General features: G+C 41.1%; 1 protein-coding gene across 2 annotated transcripts in view; it reads right to left on the reverse strand.

Moving 5' to 3' along the window:
- Positions 1–17548, reverse strand: part of LOC135226971 (kinesin-like protein KIF18A) — a 118576-nt gene that overhangs the window by 85831 nt on the left and 15197 nt on the right. Inside the window, exon 3 of one of the 2 annotated variants that reach the window (XM_064266674.1) lies at positions 3585–3820. In XM_064266674.1, coding sequence (XP_064122744.1) covers positions 3585–3820 — 236 coding nt within the window. Of the gene's footprint in view, positions 1–3584; positions 3821–17548 lie in introns of those variants that run through there. The other variant, XM_064266675.1, reaches the window with a different exon arrangement.

Below are 17548 nucleotides of genomic sequence, written 5' to 3' on the forward strand. Positions count from 1 at the left end.
TGCACTTTTTTCTTAAATTGGCTGACGCCTCAAAGTTTGCCCTCTGCCTGGGTGCTAACATGTTTTTTTTTTAACCTGACTCTTTAAGGGTTAATGTACCATACTTTCGTAAAAGGCGATTCAATCTACTGGTACATAAGTAAGCATAGGTACTATGAGATTCAGAGCCTTTGTCCCGGTGTTTTTCCGGAATAACTTTCCGAAAATTTGACAAAGATATTACTTAACCATAGCATACTTTACATCCCTACCTAATTTTTGGCAGCATTCTTTATCACTTATATTAGAAAAAAGTACATTCATAAGAGTAAAACAAAGTAGCCGAAGCCAATGCAGAACACAAAAATGCAGGGGTTCGAAGTTATATGCGACAAACATATGAAGTCCCGACTCCTCCCACAAGGTAATGACAACAAACAGCTATCTCTGAAATTCTGAATGAATACTCATACCTTGTAAAGGCTTCAAGACTGGTGGCTATGATAAGCCATTGTCCTGTGGTAGCAGGACAGCCTTAGTGATTCGACTTGCACAACTGTTTAGGAGGCAGCCCATGGCAAACCCTACGTTTGAACAGGTAAATGAATAATAGGGCCCTTTCTTGGGTACCGAGTATTCCCGGACATCCAAGGCTACCAAGTTTTCACTTTTTGTTGACTTCCATAAGATGCTGCAGAAGGATAATTATATATGCTCTATAAAGCAATAGTTGTTGATTTCTTACTAAAATATAACTTGCTGAACATTAAAACGTGCTTTTCATGGGTCCTAATACATCACTGAATGACCTCTAAAGGTCCCAGTGCCTGGCTTGAATTCTAAATTCTGTAATCCAATCTAATCCTATGCAAATGTCTATTACAATGATCGTCACTGTCACAATAGGAAATTTATCAAAGGAGTTACGACAAACACAAAAATTTTCTTCACTTTGTTAACTGATTTTTAATTATATAAATTTTCTATGGAGAAATAGTGACAGAAAGTAATTTCTTGGATTACTTGTGGAAACCGTTTTCTTCAAGGATCCTATATACTACTACTGCTACTACTACAAAGTGTAAACAAGGAGTATTGGTTGTATTTCATTGTTGCCAGAGGTGGGGACTCATGAATAGCCAATCATCCATTGAGAAAGTTACATCATTTTATCCTCGAAAGACATTCCTCTGAGTTTGCTGGCAATGTCAACAAGTCGGTGTTACTCTTATAATTACCAGAACTAAGCATCTTTGTCAGGTAAGTTGATAAAATTTTATTCCGGAAAAACACCAGGACACTGGGTATGAATCTCATAGTAGCTAAAAGATTATTTCTGAACAGTATTCAATTTTATGCAATTTAAGTATTCACTCTTTTTGCATGTAAATGTTAGTTATATCAGTTTAGTTATCGTATAGAGTATCAGCAGCTCCAGCACTTTATGTAGAGGTTCTAATGAGATTGCATACAGTAACTTCTGGATACCCCTGTCATCCAACAAGGCATTTGCTAAATGCAACTTTCATCACATTTGTGACAGGTATATTATTCAGCTGGTCCTACTTATAATAATCATGCCATTTGAAAAATTGTCACCATCTGACTGACCCAGTTCTATCCAGAGAACCATATATGCAAAATAAAAAACTTCCAATGTGTCAATTAACCCTTAAACGTCAAAGCAGTATTTTAAAAATAGTCTCCCGAATGCCGGCGACATTCGCGAGTGAGCGCCGAAGCGGATTCCCCCCCCCCCCCCCCCCAAAAAAATCACAGCACACATAGTTTTCTAGATTAAGAGTTCATTTTTGGCTCAGTATGCAACCGTCAGAAATGAAAAAAAATATCATCATAATACACAAATATTGGGATATATGACAGCGCAAAAAAAAATTTCATATATAATTTATACAAATTGCGCTGTGAGCAAAACGGTTAAAGCTAGAGTTAATTTTTTGTTGTTGTATTGTACACTAAATGGCGATCATTTTGGTATATAACACTTTGTAAAACGATCAAGGCAACACAGAAAATATCACAAAATGATGCATGAATTCGTGATGTGCGGATGTAAAAAAACAAAAAAGCCGTTTTCAAATATTCACCATAAATCAAAATATTGTGCTAGAGACTTCCCGTTTGTTCCAAAATGAAGGTAATTGATTGAATATTACTAGACTGTAAGTGTTGTAGCTTACAATTGCAGTTTTTTACCATTTCGGTCGAGTTAAAGTTGACCGAAGGACGAATTTTTTCTATTTATCGTTATTTATATGAAAATATTTCAAAACTGATAAAAGCTACAACCATGGGTTGTTTTTGGTTGTATTCTACATGAAATTGCGCACATTTTCATATAGAAAACTTTATATAACGGCTAATTTAAAATGGTGCAAACATTACGACAATCAGACAAAAAAATTTATGATTTTTTCGGAAGAGTTACTGCGCGGACGTAAGGAAAAAGTTTATTTCATAAATTCACCATAAATCGAAATATTGTGCCAGAGACTTCCAATTGTTGCAAAATAAAGGTAAATGATTGAATATTACTAGAATGTAATAGTTTTAGCTTACAATTGCGTTTTTTGACCATTTTGGTCGAGTCAAAGTTGACCGAAGGTTGATATTTTGGCACATCGTTATTTAAATGAAAATATTTCAAAACTGATAAAAGCTACAACCATGGGTTGTTTTTTGTTGTATTCTACATAAAATTGTGCACATTTCCATATATAACGGCTAATTTAAAATAGTGCAAACATTACGACAATCGGACGAAAAAATTTATGATTTTTTCGGAAGAGTTACCGCACGGATGTAAGGAAAAGGTTTTTTTTTCATAAATTCACCATAAATCAAAATATTGTGCTAAAGACTTTCAATTTGTTGCAAAATGAAGGTAAATGATTGAATATTACTAATATATAAGTTTTAGCTTACAATTGCGTTTTTCGACCATTTCGGTGGTCAAAGTTGACAAAAGGTTGATATTTTGGCACTTATCGTTATTTATATGAAAATATTTCAACTGATAAAAGCTACAACCATGAGTTGTTTTTTGTTGTGTTCTACATGAAATTGCGCACATTTTCATATATAACACTCCATGTAATGGTTATTATAAAATGGTGACAAAATTATGTCAGTGATGAAATAATTTGAGATGTGTCGCAGATGCTTTTTAGTGCAAGAAAGAAATTCGCGCTTGCGCGCCTGGGTAACGATTGTAAACAAAACAACGCCTTGATCCGTGAGCTCCCAGCATCCCCCAAGGTGCGTGATTCAAAAGTTTTCGCCTAGTAGGCCTATAACTATTTTTCCACAAATTGTTAAAAAAACTTTTTTTATCGACGTACCATACATCCAATCGGCACCCGACAGAATTTTAATCAACATTTAATACGTCCAATCGGCGTTAAAGGGTTAAGCTTCATTGCAGTTTGAGGATACTACTTAGTAACTCACCCTAGTAATTTAAGAGGAAACCTGGTAACTTTGCAATTCAAACATTGTAGATAAAATAAATAATTCTTGGAACTGCGAAACCCCCATATTATTTCATTAGGCAGTCATAACTGACAAAAAATGGACAAGCTTACCAGAACAGTTATATCCAGAAAGAACTGTATCTATGATATCTTTTGTAGTCTCTCCATAAACCTCTTCGTTTGTTGATTCCTCATTAAACACTCTCTCAAAAATAAATTTCTGCTCTCTGTGCTGACGCCTATTAAAATCTCGTGTGCGCTGACGAACTCCTTTGAAGAAAAAGTCTTCTTCATCTTCTTTAGGGTCAAAAATCATCATATGCTCATCCACAACTTTCACAACTGACCTAAAATAGTAAAATCATAGCTTTAATATTGCAAACTCATTGTAAGAAACAATAAGGTTAAACTGTTGCCGTATAGCAATACATTGCTGACAGGAATAAGAGATTTAAGTCCTGACTGTAGAAATTATTTTATTTGACAAAGAAACTTTACCTTGACTTACCAAAAATGATATTTTTACAATAAAACCGAGTTTTGTACATACATACTTACCCAGTAATTAAATAGCTATAGTTTCCATGTAATGGAAGCCTAAATTAAAATTTCACAGGTAGCACTTCGACTAAAATGTGGGTATACAGAGCCAACACCCGACTACAATATTAGGAATGAATAAGTTAATCACCTCATTCTGTTTTATGCCTAATATCCATCAGAGGAGAGGGAGGGAAGGCTCTGACCATGTAATTACTTGGCAAATACATACAAAACTTAATTTTATTATAAAATTATTTTTGTATAAGTGACTTGCCAAGTAATTACAAAGGTTCCAAATTGAAAGGAGGTGGAGTCATGGACATATTCTATTCCAAAACATTAAGTAATGCACTTGAAATAGAAAAGTGGGTGTTCATCTTAACTCGAATTGGCGTGATGGTATAATCAAGGGTTGCCTTACTTAAGGGGAACTTTGCAGATAAGGAAGCAAAGCATGATAGGTGCCTGCTTTTTCCTGGGCGCAGCACCAAATTAAAAGCCAGAAAACCTTGACACGCTGAAATACGACAATAATTAGCTTGGCACCTACTGGAAGTCGAATGAGGATCTGTGATCATAGAAGCCAAAATCCCGGAGCACAGGAATCCCTGAACACCCGGGCACATGCGTTGACAAGGCCGTGAACTCTTGAGGACTCCATTACGAAACCCAGACACACCAAAAAAGAAAGGAAACACAGGCACTAATCAACCGGCTTGGAAGGAGAGCAAAAACATAAGTGTCTACTCTCCAAGGAGGTTAAATTAAAACCAATTCATCACTGAGTGCAGTGTGTGGTCGCTGATCAGCTCCCAACTCGTATGCGCTGGAGTTGCCAGATCTCCCAGATTCTTTTCTATAAAATCTTTTATTGTTTTAACCGGTTTCCAGCTGGTGCTAAAATTCATCCTGTTGTTAAGACTAAAGGTTTGTTTCGCATATGAACAAAGTCATTATTATTATTATTATTATAAAGGATTAATTTGAGACCTCTGAGCTTATTAAAAGCTCTTCTAGGGTTGGTTTTCAGGAATTAATCATGGGAAAAAAAAAAAATTCTTAAGACTTTTAGAAAACTGGTTTTGGTTAGTTACATGATGATTCTATTAAATAAGAAATCTTTGCCTTCAGCAAGAATGCCTTTTAATGTTGAGTTTTGGAAATTTATGCTTCTTTGATGGTTCCAAATTGGACATTCAACAAATAAGTTTTGGACAGTCATTGGTGTTTTACATGTATTATATTTCACTAGGTCTGAATGTGGATTTGCCATCAAATGACCATGTGAAAAAGTATGGCCTATATGTAGTCTTTTTAATGTAACTTCTTTAGCCCTTTTGTTTTTGAGACGGCATCCATGAATGAACTTCACGTTTTATATTTCTCAGTTTGTTTGTAGTTGGCACTGTTGACCAGTCTGATTGCCAGTCTTGATATATTAGTCTTAATAGATCTTACCCAGTCTGATATTGGGGCATGTGAAATTGTTGATGAAAAACTGGAAGCTAATTTGGCAGCTGTATCTGCTCTTTCATTTCAATTCCCACATGTGCTGGAATCCAACATATTTTAATTAAGTCCTGATTGAATAAGTTGATGGATTTTTATTTGGATTTCTTGTAGAAGATGATTTGGAGACTTGTACTTGTTTATAGCATCTATAGCACTTCTTGAATCACTGAAAATTATGGGCACCGAGTGGATCACCAGTCACCTGAGCGACTCGCTCCTTTCTTCCACTCTGTGCCCGAGTCATGACAGAGTGGACCCAGCGTCATCGACTCTAGATGCATGCTAATCCGTAGATTTACGTGCACTTGGGGGAATCTTGCGAACGAGCGCCAGACAAAGAACTGATCTTGGGGGCAGAACCTCTAGCACTAGCAGCAAAAGTGCAAACCGGAGTTTGTACTTCTACAGCTACCGAAACTCCAGACCCTAGGGACAGCGTGATAGTTCCTGTTCCTGAAGGAACAGGCAAGCCAACATAGACCCCACTGCCTCCACAGTCCAAGGAGGCAGACCCTTAGAAGTCTCATGAGAGAGAGAGAGAGAGAGAGAGAGAGAGAGAGAGAGAGAGAGCGAGAGAGAGAGAGAGAGAGAGAGAGAGAGAGAGAGAGAGAGAGAGAGAGAGAGAGAGAGAGAGAGAGATTATCTTCTTCTTCGGCAGGAGCCTTAGAATTCGAAGGGGAGGTTGAAGAAAAATATGATTCCTAAGAGGAAGATGACGACACTTCTCCAAATTCTGCAAGACTTCTTCTACAGGATGAGGCACATTTACCAGCAGAAGTAGAGTTAATAATCACACGGCAGCTACAAAGGCGTTGTCCAGTAACGAAACTCCAGGATAACAGCAGCAAATTGATATAATTTTCAGGAGGGGAACACTCCACACACTAGGACCAATATCACTGCATGCTATAAGTTACAGGTACAATTCCGAGGTTTGGATAGCCAACACGGAGATATCTAACCATCTACTGCTGAAATAAACTAACCACTGTTAGCCTGTAAAATTATGAAAATATGATTAAAAAAAATAAGGATACTCCTCTAGCGTCCAAGGACCCTACCCTCCTAAATGTGAAGAGATCCCTCAAAAACCAACACCACACTCCCACCAACACAGTTTCTTTGTTGAATAAGCTAGGGAAAGGATAAAGAGAAGATGAAATATCATGACATTAAAGATGGAAGATGGCCAAAAGCAAAGTGGTGTGTTTACATCCAGGCAGGTGGGCCTACCCGCTTATCAGACACTAGTTACTGCCTAACCACCTTGTTCAAGAATTTCACAGCTATATTCCAGCCTACAATGAAAGTAATTGCAAATGTAAAGGACAGAGGGTTTGTTTATCGTGTAGGAACAAATATGCATTCTGGTGGTTGTGTAATACTCCGAAATCCGATGATATAACCAGAAAATATGAACACTGCTATAAGCACACTATGTTTAGTTGAACATGGCAGAAAACACGAAGAAATGATTAGCTTAAGTCGTTCCTAATATTGCCGTTAGGGGCCACAACTGTATACTACCTACACTGAGCAATTACAGCGCTACCCAAAAAAATACCAAATTTGTAACTAATTTGTATTTTTCATAACTAACAAACCTGAGGTCTTAACATTAGGATTTACTAGCGCCAAGCTGGAAACGGTAGAATTAAAATTACACTTGTGAGATCCAGGCGGACTAATGGCATCTATAACCAGGTCACGGGGGCATGTATAACCCAGAATGCCCACGGCTACCTGTGACCCATCAGTTATATTTCTAACCCAGTTTAGACTGCTAGAGGGGTGGTTCGAGGTGGGCCTTTAACTGTTAAGACCTCAGGTTTGTTAGTTATGAAAAATGACATTGTTATGATACAATAAAGTTTCATACATACTTACCTGGCAGATATATACATAGCTATCGACTCCGTCGTTCCCGACAGAATTTCAAATTTCGCGGTGGCACTCGCTACAGGTAGGTCAGGTGATCTACCGCCCTGCTCTGGGTGGCAGGGCTAGGAACTATTCCCGTTTTCTAATCATAATCTCTCTTCCACCTGTCTCCTGCGGGGAGGCTGGGTGGGTCTTCAATTGTATATATCTGCCAGGTAAGTAGTATGAAACTTTATTGTATCATAACAATGTCATTTTCATACATTCAACTTACCTGTCAGATATATACATAGCTGATTGACACCCTTTGGTGAGGGCAAGAGACAGCTAACTAACTGACTAGACAGGTAAATAAACAACATATGTTGTAGGTATAAAATAAAACCTTAGTTCCTACCTTCTTAGATGGAAGACTTCGTGGCTACTGCCTAGGAGTCTGCTTCATCTCAAGAACCTTAGCGAGATAGTGATCTGTGGCCAAGAATTCTTGTGGATCTGTCGATGGGGTCTCTTCCACTTACTCGACAGAATCCTAAATGGCGTTTGTCAATTCGGAGCACATCCGCTTATATGACAACACGCACTAATTTAAGGAGCACACAACCAATCCCGATCACCACCGGATCCTAACCCGTGTTAGTTCTAAGATTGCCTAGAGTTATCCCCAAAACTGCAAACACACCACAAACTCGAAAATTCATACATACAAAAATAACAAATTTTTGTACCCCTCTAATAGTCAGATGTCACTCGATTTTCAAATAAAGAGAAGTGGAAGGCCGCTGTGCGACAACCTGACACTCCCATCCACCGAAAAACCCGAGAACACATCCGACAAGAGGGTTACGTACATTAATTTTAAGGATTGGTGCTTTCTCCTTTACCCAGAACCGTCTGTGCTGACACAAACGGACCTAACGAAAAGCATTTATCATACGTAACTCGTACGTCTTTTAAATAATGGGATGCAAACACAGAGTTGCATCTCCAATAAGTTGTATCCAAAATGTTCTTTAGTGACATATTTCTTTGGAACGCCACCGAGGTTGCGATTGCTCTAACTTCGTGGGCTCCCACTCTTAGGAGATTAAACGAATCATCTGGACACTTCTTATGAGCCTCTGTGATAACACTTCTCACAAAGAAGGCTAATGCGTTCTTAGACATTGCTCTCTTGGGGTCTTTCACTGAGCACCAAAGACTTTTCTGCGACCCCCCAACTGCTTCTTCCTGTCCAGATAAAATTTTAGAGCTCTACCTGGGCACAGGGATCTTTCTGCCTCTCTCCGCCCACCAAGCTAGAAAGTCCTTTACTTCGAAGCTCCTGGGCCAGGGATTCGAAGGGTTTTCATTTTTGGCCAGAAAAAGGGACTGAAATGAACAAATTGCTGAGTCTCCTTTGAAGCCAACTCTTGATTCAAGGGCGTGCAACTCACTGATTCTTTTTGCCGTTGCAAGAGACATCAGAAACAAACACTTCTCGTGATATTACGGAACGAAGCAGTGTGAAGTGGTTCGATTCATCTGATGAAAGAAATTTAAGAACCACATCTAAGTTCCAGCTTGGAACCTTAGGTTCGCGTGATTTAGATGTTTCGAATGAACGAATGAGGTCGTGCAAATCCTTGTCATTCGTTAGATCTAATCCTCTGTTTCTAAAGACTGCTGAGAGCATACTCCTGTACCCCTTAATAGTTGGTACCGAGAGATGCGACTCTTGTCTAAGTAAAACGGAAGGAAATCTGCAATTTCGGTCACAGAGGTACTGGAGAGGACAGCTTCTTCGACCTACACCAGTTTCTGAAAACTTCCCACTTCGATTGGTACACTCGTCTCGTAGATGATCTGCGGGCTCTAGCAATTGCATTTGCTGCCTGGCGAGAAGACCCTCTCGCTCTGACAAGTCTTTCGATAGTCGAAAGGCAGTCAGAGCAAGAGCGGGTAGATTTTGATGGTACCTCTCGAAGTGGGGTTGTTTGAGCAGATCTATTCTGTTTGGAAGAGATCTGGGAAGTCCACTGTCCATTCCATCACCCTCTGTGAACCAGATTTGAGCTGGCCAATACGGAGCGATCAGAGTCATCTTGGTTCCTTCGGATGCCACGAATTTTCTGACTACTTCCCCCAGAATCTTGAACGGGGGAAAAGCGTAAACGTCTATTCCTGACCAGTCCAGGAGAAAGGCGTCTGTTGCATAAGCTCGGGGATCCTCCACCAGGGCACAAAATGTATCTATCCTTTTGGAGAGGAATGTGGCGAAAAGATCTATTTGAGGCTTCCCCCAAAGGCGCCAGAGGCTCTGACAGACTTCTGAGTGGAGTGTCCATTCTGTGGGAAGGACCTGGAATCTCCTGCTCAGTCTGTCCGCTCTCACATTCCTCTCCCCTTGAACAAACCTTGTTAGAAGAATTACATTCCTTTGGTTCGCCCAAATCAGTAGATCCCGTGGCCAGCTCGTACAGAGCAAAAGAGTGCGTCCCTCCTTGCTTCTTGACATAGCCAGAGCTGTCGTATTGTCCGAATTTATCTGCACGACTTTGTCTCTGACTAAGTGTTCGAAGCTCTTTAGCGCCAGGTGAATAGCTAAGAGCTCTTTGCAATTTATGTGCCATGACACCTGTTCTGCCGACCAGGTGCCTGACACTTCTCTGGGCCCGGGTCCCAATGTTGCCACCCCAGCCCGCCTCCGAGGCGTCTGAAAACAATGTCAGGCTTGGGTTCCGTACTTGCAGGGACACTCCTTTGTTTTCCTTTAGTGGAAGCAACCACCACTTCAAATGGTGTTTTATTTCTTCCGATATTGGAAACGTATCCGATAGCTGACGCCTGTCTTCCAACTCCAACTTCTTCTTAGGAAGAACTGAAGCGGTCCGAAAGATGTAATCTCCCTAGGAGAAAGAACTGTTCGAGCGAGGAAAGGGTTCCCAGAAGGCTCCAGCCATTCCCTCGCCGAAGTGCGCTCTTTCCCTAGAAAGTTCGATACTGTGGCACAGCCTTTCTTTAGTCTTTCTTGCGATGGAAAAGCTCGAAAACCCCGAGAATCCATCTGAATCCCCAGATAAACCACGTTCTGGCTGGGGATCATCTGAGACTTCTCGAGGTTCACGATCAGTCCCAAAGACTTTGTCAACTCCAGTGTTATTAACAGGTCCTCCAAACACTGCTTTTGAGACCTGGCTCTGATGAGCCAGTCGTCCAGGTACATTGAGACATTTATCCCTTTCAAGTGTAGGTGTCTCGCTACATTTTCATCACGTCTGTGAAGACTTGAGGAGCCTGGACAGGCCGAAACACAGGGCCCTGAACTGATAATTTCTGCCTTCGAACATAAAATCGAAGGTACTTCCTCGACGAATGGTGGATCGGGATGTGGAAGTATGCGTCCTGAAGGTCTATGGACACCATCCAATCCCCTTGCCGTAGTGCTGCAAGGACTGAGGCAGACGTTTCCATGCTGAACTTCTGTTGTTCGACAAATTTGTTCAGCGCACTTACGTCCAGTACCGGTCTCCATCCCCCCGAGGCTTTTGTTACAAGAAACAAGCGGTTGTAAAACCCCGGGGAGTTGCAATCCAGTACAAGTTCTATTGCCCTTTTTTCCCACATCTGTGTTCCACCATTTGCCGAAGATGTGTCCGTCATCATCTGGTCCCTGTATCTGGCGGACAATTCCCTCGGAGATGTTGTCAAGGGAGGAATGTCCTTGAATGGGATGCGATACCCCTTCTTGATGATCGACATCGTCCAAGTGTTGGCTCCTAAGTCTTCCCAGGCTTTCACAAAATACTGTAGCCTGGCTCCTAGGGTGTCTGGAGGACGGAAACTCTCACTTCCCTTCTTAAAGGCACGGAAGGAAGACCTACCCCTCTTATCGGTTGACTTCCTTCTGGCGATCGGTCTAGTTGGAAGACCTCCTCGAAAGGGCTGTTTCTGAGCTGGGTGAGCCACTTTCTTCTCCTCACTAGCCACAGGCCTACTCTTCCTTGATGATTGTCTAAGGAGATCCTGGGTGGCCTTTTCCTTTTCCGCCAGAGAATGCGCGATGTCCTTCACACTGCGATGGAAAAAGGTGTTCAGAGAGAGGCGCAAACACTAAGGAGGCTCTCTGCGAATGCGAGACGGCCTTTGTGAGGAAAGCACTGTGCACCGCTCTTTTCTTTAACACTCCTGCACCATATAGCGAGCATACCTCAGCTGATCCATCCTGAACAGCCTTATCAATGCATGCTAGGATACAATTCAGGGTTTCTGGGTCGAGTTGTTCATTTTCTTGAGATTTCTTGGCCAGAACCCCAAGGGACCAATCTAAGCATTGTTAAAAACTTCTAGGGTGCGAAATAGACTCTTGAATGAGGTGGTCCGTTTAAACCGAAAGCCCCCATGTAACCTTTGCTGCATTCAAGGCGTGCCTCTAGACGAATCCACCAAACTCGAGAAATCTGATTCGGCTGAAAACGGACAGAGACAATCCTATATCCTCTCCCGTTTCGTACCAAATTCCTCTCCTTCCTGTAAGTTGACGGGAGGCATACAAAAGACCGTCCTCCTTCCTAACTCCTTCTTCTTCTTGAACCAGGAGTCAAGAGATTGTAGCGCTCTCCTCATAGAAATGGCAGGCTTCATTTTGAGGAAAGAGGAGGACTTGAGTGGTTTCGTGCTCGAAAACTGCGAACGTGGCGAAGGAGGAGCAGCTGGTGTCAAAGAGTCTCCATATTCCTCCAACAGCAGGGACGAAAGGACTTTATAATTAGAAGATCCTTTCATTTCGTCCTCCGAGGCATCTTCTGGGTTAAGAGACTCGGAAGGAGAAGGTTCTCTCCTTTCTACTGACTCCTCTCTTACTCTCTTACGAGTGTCAGGTTCACTTTCAGCAGGCGCATGGCGCCTGGCAGGCGCATTTTCATCAGGCGCCTGGCGCCTGGCAGGCGCATTTCATCAGGCGCCTGGCGCCTGGCAGGCGCATTTTCATCAGGCGCCTGGCGCCTGGCAGGCGCATTTTCATCAGGCGCCTGGCGCCTGGCAGGCGCAGAGCGCCTCGAATACTCCTGGCTTTCAGCAGGCGCCTGGCGCCTGGCAGGCGCAAAGCGCCTCGAATGCTCCTGGCTTTTAGTAGGCGCATTCTGTTCATAATACTCCTGGCGCGTGGTAGGAGTATTAAGTTCCGCATATTCCTGGCGCCTGGGATGGGAGGAAGTATAAGCTTCGTAATACTCCTGGCGCCTGGGAGGAGTAACCAGTTCAGAATACTCCTGGTGCTTGGGAGGAGTATCCGTCTGATGTTTAGTAGGAGCTTTCCGTCTTATAAGTGCTCTACTCCTAACAGGATCTTCCTCTTCATCCAGCTCTTGGTGCTTGATTGAAGATCTTGAATGTTGTCCTGGCTCGTTACGCCTACTCGGAGTCTGGCTTCTGGTTGGCGCCCTACTCTTGACAGGAGTAGCTTCCTTTCCTACCTCTCGCCTGTCTAGCGCACCGCCCCCCCCAGAGATGGCCGCCTGAGCGACAACTCCCCTGAGGGATGCGTCTCGCCTGGCAGGAGATAGTTCTTTCGATCTTTTAATAGGAAGCCTATCATCCTTCTTACGAGTAGGCTCCTTATAACGAGTTCCTACTAGCAAGGCTAATTGCTCTTGCATATTCTTCAAGATTCTCTTGGTTGAGGAATCTTCCGATTTAGGAGAGGGAGATCTGGAAGGCGCTCTAGGATCTCCTCCATTCTCAGAGTCTGACCGTATTCTCGCCCTCTTTACTACCGAAGGCGCTCCTCCTTCTGAGAAGCGCTCGGGACTCGAATTGATCTCATGTTCCGCAGGCGCCTGGCGCCCTGGCAGGCTCTTGCATACTCCTCTTCAAAGGACGGAAAGATTCGACTCCTTCCACCCTCTTCTCGAGAAGGCGAACTCGACGACGAAAAGCACTCTCGTAGGACCCTCTTATAGCGGTCTTTAGCAGTCGATACGATCGATTCTGCCGAAGGGACGCTGATCGTTGGGGATTCTCCACAACCCCCGTACGGCTTTCGACTTTCCTTCTCCTCCGGGCCAGGGAGCTTGGAAGAGGTCTAGGCCTGGAGCGTCGCAGAGACGACCAGACGCCCCTCCACTACACTGGGGACACTAATATCACTGTCACATTCACTTTGCTTACCTTCCAATGCTGCGACTTTTTCCTGCATTTTCTGAAGGGAAGCTCTAAGTTCTGCTATTTCCGAAGCCGAACTAGAGGGATTAGCCATTTGTGAACGGGCTGAAACAGAATGTTCATTATCATCATAGGAAGAAGCTACAGAGCTAGAAAGTAGATCATGAGAGGCAGACCTTCTATGGGTTTTCTTCCTCTCTCTATCTCTCTCTAACTTCTTCAAGTAAGAAGCTAGATTCTTCCACTCTTGTGCACTCAGATTCTCGCACTCATTACACGTATTCTCAATTGAACATTCAACCATTCTACACCTTCTACAACTAGTGTGAGGATCTACCGAAGCTTTCGGAATCCTCACCTTACAGCCCTCATTCACACACACTCTGAAACTAACACTAGAATCAGACATATTCACAAAATCCAAAAACCAAGTCCAAAAAACAGTCCACGATAGCGAATGCCAAACAACGATCCAAGTACGTCACCAAATATCAGCGATAGATGATCAAAAGCTTTGCGAAAAACGAATTCTAGTCAGGAGGAAGTAACAACAATGTTGATACAGCCGGCGACAGAGAGATTATGATTAGAAAACGGGAATAGTTCCTAGCCCTGCCACCCAGAGCAGGGCGTAGATCACCTGACCTACCTGTAGCGAGTGCCGCGAAATTTGAAATTCTGTCTGGGAACGACCGGAGTCGATAGCTATGTATATATCTGACAGGTAAGTTGAATGTATGAAAATACAAATTAGTTACAAATTTGGTATTTGTTCATACACGAAACAAACCTTCGGTCTTAACATTAGGATAGACTTACTATTGGAGGGAGGTAAGTCTCTACAACTGACTGGAAGTTTGCCACCTTATCCATTTCCGAATATATAGGGAAATTCTAGAGAATGGACAATGACCTAGGACCAAAGATATAAGCGGATCTATTGGTTTCCTCCCACTGGGTGTAGATACCATTCTACTGTTTACTCTTGTCCCTTGCGACTGGATCCACCTTTTCACTTCCCCTCTTTCCTTATTATCCAGAGGGGTGTGTTGCTACTGAAAAGTATATCATCAGCTAAGATAGCTTCACAGTATGGCTGACCATCTCACCTGCATCTAGTCCGTTCCAGCACATTATTTTTCATAACTAACAAACCTGAGGTCTTAACATTAGGATTTACTAGTGCCAAGCTGGAAACTGGTAGAATTAAAATTAAACTTGTCAGATCCAGGGACTATTGGCATCTATACCAGGTCACGGGGCATGTATTACCCAGAATGCCCTAGGCGTCCCATGACCCATCAGTTACACTTCTAACCCAGTTTAGACTGCTAGAGGGGTGGTTCGAGGTGGGCCTTTAACTGTTGACCTCAGGTTTGTTAGTTATGAAAAATACAAATTAGTTACAAATGTCATTTGTTCATATACGAAATAAACCTTCGGTCTTAACATTAGGATAGACTTACTTATTGGAGGGAGGTAAATCTCTTTAACTGACTGGGAGTTTGCCACCTTTATCCATTTCCGAATATTAGGAGTATTCCAAGAGAATGGACTACAAACCCTTGAACCAAAGATATAAGAGAATCTATTGGTTCCCTCACTGGGTGCTGGTACCATGCCATGGTTTATAAACTATGGAAAATAGAGAACCTTCCATTCTCATAAACCACTCTTGTCCCTTGTATCTGGATCTACTATCACCCCTTCTTCCCTATTACTGAGAGGTGTGTTGCTATTGAAAAGTATACTATACTCTAAAATAACTTTACAGTATGGCTGACCACCTCACCTGCATCTAGTCCGTTACAGCTTATGATGGTAATCTCCTGCATACTGCCCATAGGTAAAGGAATAGAAAGAAAGTAGTAAAGAAAAAAGACCAGTCATCCCATTCATTCTACTTTCATACTTTCATCTTAGATTAGACACAAACTGACCTGCCAGGGGTACTGGATGAGCTATACCACTTGCTGGGCCGCCACCACTGGGCCCAAGGAAAAATTGTCCAAGGATCTATTGGCAACGTCTTTTCAATAAAAGGAAGTGAAAGTAGTTTGGCGTTTCCAAACACCAGCTTTCAGAATTCTCTCCACAGACATATTCTTCTTGAATGCCAAAGTAGTACTCAAGCCTCTGATGTCATGAGCTCTAGCCCTCTCCTGGCTATTTGACCCCGTCTTCTGTCATGTAGGCATTCCTGATCGTTTCTCTTAGCCAAAACAATATTGTATTCCTGGACACTTCCTTTTTGTTCCGTCCTGTACTTACAAACAACCTCCGGCACCCCAGCATGAGGTGCCTTGTCTTTCTTAACCCTTAAACGCCGAAGCGGTAAAAAAAAAAATGTCTCCCATGTGCCGGGGAAGTTTCAGGGTGAACGCCGAAGCGGAAAAAATATTTTTTTCAAAAAATCATAGCGCACTTAGTTTTGAAGATTAAGAGTTCATTTTTGGCTCCTTTTTTTTTTCATTGCCTGAAGTTTAGTATGCAACCATCAGAAATGAAAAAAATTATTCATGTTATCATATATAAATAATGCGATATATGATAGCGCAAAAATGAAATTTCATATATAACTGTATTCAAATCGCGCTGTGCGCAAAACGGTTAAAGGTAACAAGTTACTTTTTTTTTCCGTTGTAATGTACACTAAATTGCGATCATTTTGATATATAACAAATTGTAAAACGATAAAAGCAACACAGAAAATATTATCACAAAATAATGCATGAATTCGTAACGCGCGGACGTAAACACACAAAAATTCATTCACCATAAATCTAAATATTGTCCTAGAGACTTCCAATTTCTTTCAAAATGAAGACAAATGATTGAATATTACTATACTGTAAGAATATTAGCTTACAAATGCAGTTTTCGACCATATCTGACTAGTTAAAGTTGACCTAATGTCGAATTTTTTTTATATATATATTTATATGCAATTATTTCAGAAATAAGAAAAGCTACAACTTTCAAATATTTTTCGTTTTATTCTACATAAAATTGCGCACATTTTCATATATAAAACTCTATGAAATGCCTAATATGAAACAGAGAAAATATTCCGAGAATGGGACTTACAAATTTCGGAGATTTGTGGCGGAGAATCCGCGTGCGGAGGGAAAGGAAAGTTTTTTTTAAAATTCACCATAAATTTAAATATTGTGCTAGAGACTTCGAATTTGTTTCACGATGAATAAGATAAATGACTGAATATTACTAGAACTGTAAGAGTTTTTATCTTACAATTGCGTTTTTCGACCATTTCGGTAGTCAAATTTGACCGAACGTGGTTTTTTTTCTATTTATTGTGATTTATATGCAAATATTTCGAAAATGAGAAAAGCTACAACCTTCAACTATTTTTGGTTGTATTATACATGAAATTGCGCACATTTTCATATATAAAACTTTATGTAACGGCTAATTTAAAATGGTGCAAACATTACCACAATCGCACTTATGATTTTTTCAGAAGAGTTACCGCACGGACGTAAAGAAAATGTTATTTTTTCATAAATTCACCATAAATCGAAATATTGTGCTAGAGACTTCCAATTTGTTGCAAAATGAAGGTAAATGCTTGAATATTACTAGAATATAAGCGTTTTAGCTTACAATTGCGTTTTTCGACCATTTCGGTAGAGTCAAAGTTGACAGAAGGTTGAAAATTTGTCACTTATCATTTTTTATATGAAAATATTTCAAAACTGATAAAAGCTACAACCATGGGTTGTTTTTAGTTGTATTGTGCATGAAATTGCGCACATTTTCATATATAAAACTTTATGTAACGGCTAATTTAAAATGGTGCAAACATTACCACAATCGCATGTATGATTATTTTCGGAAGAGTTACCGCGGTGGACGTAAGGAAAAAGTTTTTTCATAAATTCACCATAAATCGAAATATTGTGCTAGAGACTTCCAATTAGTTGCAAAATTAAGTTAAATGATTGAATATTACTAAAATATAAGAGTTTTAGCTTACA

The sequence above is a fragment of the Macrobrachium nipponense genome, chromosome 15, assembly GCF_015104395.2.
Source record: "Macrobrachium nipponense isolate FS-2020 chromosome 15, ASM1510439v2, whole genome shotgun sequence".
In the NCBI taxonomy this organism is placed as follows: Eukaryota; Metazoa; Arthropoda; class Malacostraca; order Decapoda; family Palaemonidae; genus Macrobrachium; species Macrobrachium nipponense.